This window comes from Cydia pomonella, chromosome 9, assembly GCF_033807575.1.
Source record: "Cydia pomonella isolate Wapato2018A chromosome 9, ilCydPomo1, whole genome shotgun sequence".
NCBI classification, from domain to species: Eukaryota; Metazoa; Arthropoda; class Insecta; order Lepidoptera; family Tortricidae; genus Cydia; species Cydia pomonella.
This window is the reverse complement of record NC_084711.1, coordinates 21,125,436-21,137,178: the sequence shown is the minus strand read 5'-3', so window position 1 is coordinate 21,137,178 and position 11,743 is coordinate 21,125,436. Positions and strand designations below refer to the sequence as shown.

Genomic DNA, 11,743 nt, shown 5'->3' with positions numbered 1-11,743 from the left:
GATGGAGCAAGGAAGAAGAAGAGGCAGAAGAACCCATATCCCTTGGTCCGCCAAAGACGTCAACTGACGCGCGCGGCTAATACAGCCCCGAATATTGTGACATACATAACATCAATACCAGAAACAAGGACAAACTAGCAGTGCCGACCACACGGCTGCAAAAGATCAAAAACTCTTTTAAGGGCAACTGTGTACGGTTCTACAATAAACTGCCAAGTAGCGTCATTGAACTTCCACTGAATAGATTCAAGAAACATATTAGGAGTAGATTAATTTGTAAAGCTTATTTTAATACCAAGGATTAGGTATATTAGCGACAAAAATGCCTGGGACTGAGTTGACATATGCACTCAAAATATTAATATTATTGTATAATTTCTGCTGTTATTCTTATTCCTATTTTTGTGTTTGACATTGTCTTTTACATTATTGTTAATTGTTACCAATTTCATTGTTTTATTTATTTATTATTATTATTTTTTGTTTAATTAATGATTATATTTGCATGACTTGTCAAAAGTGCTTATTATTAAGACTACTTGAATAAATTATTTTTGAAGTTGAAGTTTGAATATCAAACCTCGTGCATTCGTTAATGTTCACGATGAGAGCCGCATACGATAGGCATAAAATAGACAGGGTTAATGGAGATACTACTGAATTACTTTCAATATGAGACCAATCAAACCAACCAAAAATTGTCTGTCATTTAGAAAACAACGACATATCAAGAGAATATGAAACATCCAAAAATGTGACCGAAACCGGCAAAACGTCCCACTTTGTCGCTTGCCATATGGACGAGATTTGCTTGTATCTTTATACGAATAAACTTTTAAGGCTTCCTTATCAAGCGACAAAAAACCCTAATAAATTATACACTTAAACCTTCCGCAAGAATCGTTCTATCGATAGGTAAAAACCGTGTAAACATCTGTTAAGTACTTTTTGAGTTTGGGGGACGTTTTATAGGATGTAGTGATTTGACGTTTTCCGCGAGATTTGCGGATGCTAGGTGGCGTGACAGTAGTGCACAGCGAATTAGGGATATCTTCCAGTCAAGTTATTATACTGAATGTAATGTAATGAGTTTAGCTGTTTTTGAGTTATCGCAAAAAGTTTCCCCTTCATAGTAAAAAGACGTACACCCACAGTTCATCCCTTGGTTAACAGTCTACCATACTTTAAGCTCCAGTTTAGCTTATTGTGACGGAAGAGTAACTACGGAACCCTACTCTGAGCATGGCCCGACATGCTCTTGGCCGGTTTTTTTTACTAGGTTTTATTTTATCAATGTTATAACTATGTACCCACTAAGGCTCTTCATCTTGGCAGGGCAGCCCCATACCCGAGGAATCGATCTTCTTCGCAGTCAAGACCTGGAGCGGCTTTCACTCGTCACGAGCGAAGGTCGTCAAGCGGACCTGGGGGAGGCACGTCACCAATCTGATGTTCTTCAGTGACCAAGCTGGTAATGTATCAATACGTCAACTTATGAACTTAGGTCCAGTTCCTATGATTTACTTAGTGCCGAGAGTTCTTTTAAGGAAGTCTTTCATGGGGTCTTTGTCTCCTTTTTCTTTCTACGACACATGTATTATGGGTTGTGTTTAGAATAGAGTACCTAGTCAGTCGAATCAGTTTCGTTTTATGACCGTAGCTATGTATTTACGGGTCAAATCTTGCAAGTTAAATTTGATCCACTTGCCGGTTTCCGACGAAGCTGAAAATTTGCATACATATGTAAGTCGGGTGACAATGCAATATTATGGTACCATCGAGCTGATCTGATGATGGAGACAGGAAGTGGCCATAGGAACTGTGTGATGCTACAACGCAACCTGTGTTTGGGGTTTTTAGAATTGTCTCGATTATTATTATTATTATTATTTATTTATTCATAAACAATATTTACATTGTGTTTGAATTTTGAATTATAATTATTATAAAACTACTTAAAACTACATGAACGAAAACAACAAACATGCAACTAATATTAAAATTAAAACAAAAACACGAAAAGTAACAAAATGGGAATTAGGAATTAATTACAATATAAATGTAGAATGTCAAATTGTAAATTTAGAAAATGAAAACACTATTATAATTTTATATGTTAAAAATTTAGTTAATTCACAAATTCCTCTACCGAATAGTAGCACTTCTCTACCAAGAAAGACTTCAACTTATTTTTGAAAATTTGGCTATTTGTGACTGACTTTAACTCAACAGGTAACCTATTAAATAGTACAGTAGCCTGGTACCCTGCAGCGTGCTTGACTACTTTGAGTCTGGTACTCACGATCTGAGGTAAGTCTCTTCGCCTTGAAGCTAAACGTCTATCCCTCTGTTCTATAGTTTCAATCAAGTGCAATTTTTTAACCAAGTCCGTGAGTATAATCAGTATATATAGGCTGGGAACAGTTAAGATTCTGAAGTCTAAAAAGTAAGGTTTACATGGAGTCTCCTGTGGTACCCTTGCCATTACTCTAATAGCTCTTTTCTGCGCAATGAAAGCAGCATGTACATTATATTTGTAACTATTGCCCCAGAGTTGGATACTATAACGCAATTTGGATTCGACCAGTGCATGGTAAACCATTCTCAGTTGAGTCTGTTGCAACTCATCCCTAAGACTTCTGAGTGCATAGCATGCGCAATTTACTGCGTTTATCACAGCAGATAATTCAGGCTTCCAATTTAAATAGGAATCAATATACACCCCTAAAAATTTGGCAGCCTCCACCTGCTCTATCTTATCGCCCTCAAGGGAAATCTGCAATGCATCTTTATTTTTGGCTGTGGTTCTAAATAACATTACATTGGTCTTTTTGGCATTTAGTTTCAAATTATTAGCCTGAAACCACCTCGTGAATGTTCCCAGAGCATAATTAACCTTAATGTTTAATTCTGGTATGCTACTTCCAGATATAACGGCATTCGTATCATCCGCAAAAACAACTAAGGTGGTGTCGGGGACATTATCTTCAATGTAATTAATAAGATCATTTGTAAAAACAATGAAGAAAGTAGGGCCTAATATGGAGCCCTGTGGAACCCCTCTGTGTGCGTTAGCAATGCGTGATCTGTGGACTTTTTCATGTTGATCATGGTTCCACTGTATTTCTACAAAGAGCTTTCTGTTTGTTAAATACGCCTGAAATAGGGCCAGCGAGTTGCCTCTGACTCCATAGTGCTCCAGCTTCAATAGCAGTATGTTGTGGTTGACCATATCAAAAGCGGAGCTAAGATCCAGCAGAACTCCCGCCACTTTTTTCTTGTGGTTAAGTTGGCCAACTACATCAGCAATGAGAGTGCTAATCGCGTCATTTGTGCCTCTACTCTTCTGATACCCGAACTGTCTCTCATTTATGATTTTATTCATATATAGATGCCTAGTGAGCCTGTCCTTCATGACCCTTTCAAGCAGCTTAGATAGTATAGGTAAAAGTGATATGGGCCTATAGTTTTTCTGATCAGTTTTCGAACCCTTTTTGTGCACTGGTAAAATTTTAGCTATCTTGAATTGGTCTGGAAAGACAGAATTTTCAACGCACTGATTAAAAAGATTTGCTAGTGGACCCGCTAGGATATCAATATTATCTTTGATAATCGTGATTGGGATACCATCATACCCGCTCGATGTCTTGGATTTTAGTTTCTTGACCATCACGATAATTTCCTGTGGGTTCACCTGCTCAAACACCATGTCATTTTCTACTCTTTCAACGTGTGTACGAAGTATTGACAGAGCAAGATTACCAGTGGTATCTGAAACACTTTCTTCACAGAATTGCTCCAGGAACATTGTACAAATAGCGCTGGGACAGTTTACAATTGAGGATTGCCCATTTGGATCTTCATTTTTTAATAGCATATTTTCGGGCGATTTACCGGTACTTTTATTGCGGTGTCTATTAACTACTTTCCAAATCTGTTTTGATGAGTTCTCTGCTTTTTTTATTTGAGTCTGCACCGCCAATTTCCTGGCATGCCTGATAACACGCCTGTAAATATTTAGGTAATTCTTTGCGTAACGTGCTATTGATTCAGATCCAGAATTTTTACCGGCCGTCAAAACGCGCTTCATGCAACTTGAAACCTTAATCCCATTGGTGATCCACTTAATATGGTTCCCCTTTGATATGTCTATTCTTATCTTTTTCTTTTTAAAACATTCTCTAAATATTAAGTTGAACTTTGCAATAAATGTATTCACACCAAAGTGTGCCCAATTTTCAGTCAATATTTTTTGTCTAAATTTCATATTCTCTGAGCGACTGAATTTTCTTACCTCCTTCCAAATATATTTCTTTGCCACCTTATTTTTTTTGTCTCCGTTTACAGCAAAAGAAACAAGAAGGGCGGCATGGCCATCAGCTAGGCCGTTATGATCAACCAAAGGAACAATTATGTCATTTTCCGAGACATTAGTAAGAATATTATCCAAACAGGACTCTGAATTATTTCTTTTGAAGGTTACTGATTTTACGAGACATTTGAAATTGTAACATGTGAGCAATGACAAGAATTCCTCAGTCCTATTATCCTCCTTTAACAAGTTAATATTAAAGTCACCACATATTACACATTTCTTGTTAAAGAAGTGCTGAAAAAGTAGTTCGAGTTTTTTGAAAAATATGTCCAAATTTGCAGTATTTGGAGTACGATACAAACACATTAAGTTTACATTTGTTTCCTTATCCGTGATGCCGCAAACTTCAAAGCATTCATCTTTGTACCACTTTTTACAAACGGAAAGTTCCTCAAATTTTCTATTCCCAAGGCTCAAAATCAGAGAGCCACCCCTAATTTTTTTAGACCTAACGTTAAATGTGGCAATCTTATGTTCCGCCAAGCTAAAAAGAGGTGCAGATGTAGCGTTCAAAAAATGCTCAGTTATACAAATATAGTGTTGCACATTAGAGAGATTTTGTAGGTAAAGTTCCAACTCATATTTTTTATTGGATATCCCACAAACATTTTGATAGAATATATTTAACTTAGAGTTTAGAGAGGTGGTGGATGACCTTGGAGAGTTTGGTCTAAAAAAGCGACGTCAGGGATTACATTTTCCGAAGATATGGTTTCAGTGTCTTCCTTCGGCGATTCTACATCACATACAATTTCATGGTTTGAATCTAAGACGTTAGAGGTTCCAATTTGCGAACATGAAGTGCTCGTGTGAGCCTGCGGTAATTCATCACAAATTACACAATCCAGTTCTATATCTGACGAGTCAGAAATTTCATTGTTCAAGTATGGAGTGCTCGTGTGTGTCTTCGGCAATTCATGTTTCACAATTTCAAGGTTAGAATCACAAGTCAAGGCATGTTTTAGATGAGTTACCGAAGCATACAGATCCCTTAAGATTTTGAGAAACCCCTTGTCATTTAATTTACCCGTAAAACTACAGAACATGTTGTAAGAATATTGTAAGTTCTTATTTGTATCAAATAAGTAGGCATACTCATACATACAAATATCTTCATATAATAAATGGTTGAATAATTCAATGCGTCTATTATATAAGTCATTATAAATTGAGTATCTAAAGTTTGGGGTACATAATATTACATTGGTATGCTGTGTATTTTGAAGTTTGTTTCTTATAAGGGCGACTATTTTATTGTAATCATTTGTGGTATTGAAGTCCACGCTCCCAATGAAGATAAAACAGTAATCGTTGTGAGTGAAGTGTAGCAATTTTGTTTCAATTCCTTGCAGTAGTTGTTCAACTCCGCCGTGCGGGGTAATAAAGTGGCATATTTCATGTGTTTCGAACACGGATTCCGCCAGTTTTAACACATGATTACTATTATTACTACTCACGAGGTAAAGCTTCGATTTTGAGGTACACGCATCCTGTGGTGTAACAATTGCCTCGTGCGTTTGTTGAACAGATTAGAGATTAGTTGCCTGTGAAAAGAATAGTACAGTCAGCGGTAAAAGCTTATACCAAAAATGTTTTTTTTTTTTTGCCAAAACCTTATTCACCATCACATCCCTCGACCGCACGATGTCCATCCAAATAACTTAAATTCTGAATGGTCGCCCATTGTGCGGTTTCACAGGATTTTTCCTCGCGGACAAATGAAATCCCAAATATTATTTAAATAATTAAAAAAAAATTTGTTTATTTACCAAAAATTTTACAAGATTTCCTTGACCTATGACTGCCACACTAGGCTACGCCTGTGTTGTGGAGTCAGATTGGAAACAATACTAATTTGAATTACATCCTACGCTGAAGTTTTGGTTTTATAATAGGTTACTAATAGTAAAACATTTTTGATAATAATAATAGGCTTAAACTAAATAGGAACGATGACAATTTAGGTAGAGTAAAATTATTACACGAATTTATATTATTAACCGTTGTAGACAGCAATTGTGTGTGTGGTGTGTGTGTGTTTAAGTGTGTAAGTACCTGGGCGACCGAGCTTTGCTCGGTTAAAACTATTTATTGTAATATGGTGGTGTATAGGTGATAATCTTGACAAATTTTTTTTGCTAAATTAAACTTGTCTAAAACAATAAAAATTAAAAAATTATATATAATAATTAGGATTAAGATAAGATATTACTAAGCGAAATTGAAGGCAAACTTTACCGCTAACAAAGCCTACCGAGAATTAAAACCAATTGATTTTACCAATCATTAACCTTCATTAGCTGTTCTGTTTCATTATAACTAAGATGTTTTAACCAAGACATAACTGTTGTTTTAGCTTCACCTGCATTATAGTTCTTAATATCGCAGTATTTATTTACTTTATTATATATATGAGGCAAAAGGAAATTTTGAAATCTTATTGCAAAAGCAGTGTTTGTCCTGGGAACAGGCAACTTAAAAACGCGCTTACTATGAGAAGTTCCATTTCTAAACCTATACCTTTATAAATTTACTTTTTTACCAGACCCATCACTGCCAGCAGTGGACACAGGCGTTCCAAACACGAAAACGGGTCACTGCGCAAAAACGGTCGCTATTTTGAAAGAAGCAGTTAGCCGCGTGCGCAATATGCCGCACGTCAAATGGATATTCCTGGCTGACGATGACACTATTTTGGGGTTCGTATTTATTAGTTACTTTATAACTTATAACATTTACATAAGGTTGAATTTAGCGTGTCTTGTAGTAGGCAATGAGTCGAGTGCGCAATATGCCGCACGTCAAATGGATATTCCTGGCTGACGATGACACTATTTTGGGGTTCGTATTTATTAGTTACTTTATAACTTATAACATTTACATAAGGTTGAATTTAGCGTGTCTTGTAGTAGGCAATGAGTCGAGTGCGCAATATGCCGCACGTCAAATTGATATTCCTCGCTATCGGTGATAGCATTTTGGGGTCCGCATTATTAACTACTTTATGTCATTTTCATACGGTTGAATTTCGCTTGTCTTGAAGGGGGCAGTGAGTCGAGTGCGCAATATGCCTCACGTCAAATTGATATTCCTCGCTGTCGGTGATAGCATTTTTGGGTTCGTATTATTACTACTTTATGTCATTTTCATAAGGTTGAATTTCGCTTGTCTCAAAGTAGGCAATGAGTTGAGTGCGCAATATGCCGCACGTCAAATTGATATTCCTCACTGTCGGTGATAGCACTTTTGGGTTCGTATTATTAACTACTTTATGTCATTATCATAAGGTTGAATTTCGCTTGTCTTGAAGGGGGCAGTGAGTTGAGTACGCAAAAATATAAAACTTTTTAACAAAAAATATAACCGACTTCAGAAATTACCAAAAACGCCATACATGTACCTATAACATTTGAAGAGTTCCCTCGATTTCTCCAAGATCCCATCATCACACCCCGACTTGGTCCCAACGGAACCATCTCGGGGTTTATATATATTATATATTATATCGAACGGGTGTTCGATTAAAAAAAAATTTGAAAATCGGTTCTCGATTCTCGGAGATATCGAGTGACATACATACAAAAAAACACTGTCGAATTGAGAACCTCCTCCTTTTTTGAAGTCGGTTAAAAATATCGCACGTTAAATGGATGAATGAATATTTTGGAGCAAATGTCATTAGTGTCATTACGTACTTTACACCATTCGTATACGTTTGAATTTGGCTTGTCTTGAGCACAAACCGTCGCCATCTTGAAACAAGCAGTTAGTCGCGTATGCAATATCGTCGCTATACTTACTCAACCTCGTATCTGATATACGTATCTAATATATAGATACGAGGTTGGGTAAGTATGCCGCACGTCAAATTGAAATACCTCGCTGACGATGACACTATTCTGGGATAATATAAGTCCATTATGCACGCTGTGATATTTGGATAAAACTGGATTTCGCATGCCTTGTGTTAATAGTATTTTATGCAACAGTTGTATAAGAAGGGTCAAAAAAGGCGAGTGGCGTGAGTTACATTGTAAAGGAATACGCCACGAGCATTTTTTTACCTACTTATACAACGTTGCATACAATATTTTTCCTACGAGTCAACAAAAATAAATCTTAATTTAGGTAAACAAAGCAAAAGTATATAGCCAAGACGCGCGAGCATACCTTGTTCCGCGCCCGGCCCGCCCCGGGCCGCGGCCGGCCGGTCGGCGACACCTCGTAACTCATGAGGCCCTGGTACTTGCTACTTGCTAAATTAATTTTTTGGACAGGTTTTTCTCAATTTTGGCCACCGTAGCCTACGGAGACTAACAAGCAACGCTAAGCGGTCTTCGTAGTCTATGGGTGTTGCTATATTACGGGTGTCACATGCGTGTTTCCGACTTATGAAGTAATTATTTTTACTATGCAACCAAATGAATATTTTGTAAGTTGGCAGCAATGCACTTAGTTTAAAACTGTATTCGTTTTGGTTTTGTTAGGTTGGTAGCCATTAATCGCAGTAACGTTATAGCTTATAAAAGCACAAGAGCTTTTATGAGGAATAGACAATATAGACTTTTCTTGAAATCTTTTATGTATGTTCTTATATTCGTGTTAATGAATGCATAAATGACAGATAACAGTAGAGGAGTAGGAAAAACTTTTAAACGGTGTGCTTGGTATTTGTATTACAACTCTATGACATTAACATTAGACTGAATTTTGCTTGTATTATGTTTATGTGATCTATTTATTTTTAGTGTGCAGAGACTGTGTGAGATATTGAGCTGTTATCGGGGCGGTACAGATATCACAGTCATAGGTGAGCGGTACGGTTACGGCTATGTCAACAAGGAAACTGCTGCCAAAGGTATGTCGTAATATTGCCGATATCCCCTATTTCTGTTGAAAAAATATTCAAAAACTGTTTTCTTAATTTAGGCTACGACTACATAACCGGCGGCGGCGGTACGGCGTTCAGCATCGCAGCCGCTTCGCTCCTCTCTCGCTGTGTGTGTACAGCATTAACGTCACCCGATGACATGACGCTCGGTGCCTGTGCGAAGGAGCGCGCCGTCCCGCTCACTCACTATCCGCTGTTTCATCAGGTGAGTGCAGTCTCATTCGCACGAGAAAAGTTTGCCGAATTGTCCGTTAGATGGCGCTGTATCGAGCGCGCAAATTCCTAAATCGCGCTAACGGTGTGTCGACGTAGAATATGTAAGTACCTAGATGGATATTATGAAAAGTGATCTGATATGGACTTTTTAGGCAATTTTGCGTGGCATGAGTTGCGAATTGCCTATTCGCACATGTATCGTACAACGTTTTACAGTACATATGGCCCTTTAAATGTTCGACACAGTAACGTAATATGCTAATTTTCGCACTAGTGCTATAAAGTAGCACTGTATGTACTGTAAATAACCTATTACCACAATTTTGAATAAGGAGTGAAAATTTATGATAAAAAAAGCTTGTGACCCCCAAAAATACTATGTATTTGACATTTTGAAAGACCTCCGACACTACGCGCGAAATTAAACGCGGTAGCCCTCACTGTATTAGAAAAATACTAAAGCTTTTTTTTTAATACTAAGTCGGTGGTAAACAAGCATACGGCCTGCCTGATGGTAAGCAGTCTCCGTAGCCTATGTACGCCTGCAACTCCAGAGGAGTTACATGCGCGTTGCCGACCCTAAATCCCCCCCCCCCCCCCCCCCCCGTTGAGCTCTGGCAACCTTACTCTCCGGCAGGAACACAACACTATGAGTAGGGTCTATTGTTATTTGGCTGCGGTTTTCTGTAAGGTGGAGGTACTTCCCCAGTTGGGCTCTGCTCTAGATCTGGAATGACATCCACTGGCTGTGCCCTACCACACAAGGCGAGATGACATTCACAATGCCCATACCTCTCTTTTGGACGTAGTTTTCAGGACATACTCGGGTCCATAAGCTTTATTCTGCCACGGCAAAGTGTGAAATCTCCTGTGAAATGTCATATTTTCATAGTAATTTCATGTGTACTTGTGTGTGTGACTTTAAAAAGTTAGCTTGGACTGACTCGTCTTTTCACAGGCACGCCCACAAGACTACCCCCGCGAAGTGTTAAGCCGAGATCGCCCATTGTCCTTTCACCGACACTCCTCGCCAGAACCCTACAAGGTGTACGCGACCTGGTTCCAGCACGACGATCTAGCCCTGAAGCATCGGTACTCCAAAGATGAGCTATAAGGTGAACTCTTAAAAGGAATTCCTAGTTGCGATTTTTCCATACAAACGCTCTCGACTGTTTCCTCCCTGTAGTACAGTCATTATATCCAAACAACGGACCCTACCCGTGAATAATCAGTTCTTGGATTTTTTTTCGTAGGTCCCTCGGGGGGGTCCCTGGGAGTGTAAATTCAAAAAGTAGACCGAATCAGGCTCCTGTGTATATTCGAATAACGGTTTTTCTTGAATAACTCGGCCATTTTTGATTTTACAGTAAAACCGTGAGGACAAAAATTTTAGGAAATTTGATTCTCTACAAGTTTGGTCTTCACAATTTTTCTTCTAGGATCGATATTTTGGGAATTAAACCTGAAAAACGCGACAATTTAATAATATTTTGAACTTGTCGCGTTTTTCAGGTTTAATTTCCAAAATATAAATTTTGGGGGAAAAAAGGTGGGAACCAAAATTGTTCAGAATTTGATTCTCTACAACTTTGTTTCTATTCGTTCATGCCGTAAAACGTGGAACATAGGAGATAATGCTGATATTTTGAATTTGTCGCGTTTTTCAGGTTTAATTTCCAACATATCGATCCTAGAAGAAAAATTGTGTGACCAAACTTGTAGAGAATCAAATTTGTTACAATTTTTGTCCTCACGGTTTTACTGTAAAATCAAAAATGGCCGAGTTATTCAAGAAAAACCGTTTTTTGAATATACACAGGAGCCTGATTCAGTCTACTTTTTGAATTTACACTCCCAGTGACCCCCCCCCCCCCCCCCCCCCGAGGGACCTACGATAAAAAAAATTCAAGAACTGATTATTCACGGGTAGGGTCGGTTTTTTGGATATAATGACTGTACTACTGGATTTTTAGTAAAGCAATGATTTTTTCAAATAAGATTAATCATCAATATCTGTGCCGCTTAGGTTTAGGCCTCAAGCTTTAAAGCCTCCTAAGCTTTCAAGGTTTAAGTCTATAAGGTTTGGAGCATTTAAGTCTTAAAAGCTTCTAACAAATTAGATCAATCTATGCCATATTTGATAGTTATACAGGGAGCCCGTGAGGAACCCGAGCGATTTTAAGAGCGTAATCCTGAGGGCATTAAAATTATATTTTTGTGAAATAGGGAAAAAAAGAAAAAATATATTTATCGCATTTGTT

General features: G+C 37.9%; 1 protein-coding gene across 2 annotated transcripts in view; it reads left to right on the top strand.

Moving 5' to 3' along the window:
• Nucleotides 1-11,354, top strand: part of LOC133520944 (beta-1,3-glucosyltransferase) — a 65,874-nt gene extending 54,520 nt beyond the window's left edge. For both annotated transcript variants that reach the window (XM_061855661.1, XM_061855660.1), the window contains exons 7-11: nt 1,336-1,471; nt 6,921-7,074; nt 9,124-9,233; nt 9,305-9,471; nt 10,441-11,354. In XM_061855661.1, the coding sequence (XP_061711645.1) occupies nt 1,336-1,471; nt 6,921-7,074; nt 9,124-9,233; nt 9,305-9,471; nt 10,441-10,596 (723 nt within the window). In that variant the 3' untranslated portion in view covers nt 10,597-11,354. The remainder of the gene's footprint in view (nt 1-1,335; nt 1,472-6,920; nt 7,075-9,123; nt 9,234-9,304; nt 9,472-10,440) is intronic.
• Nucleotides 11,355-11,743: the final 389 nt, after the last annotated feature.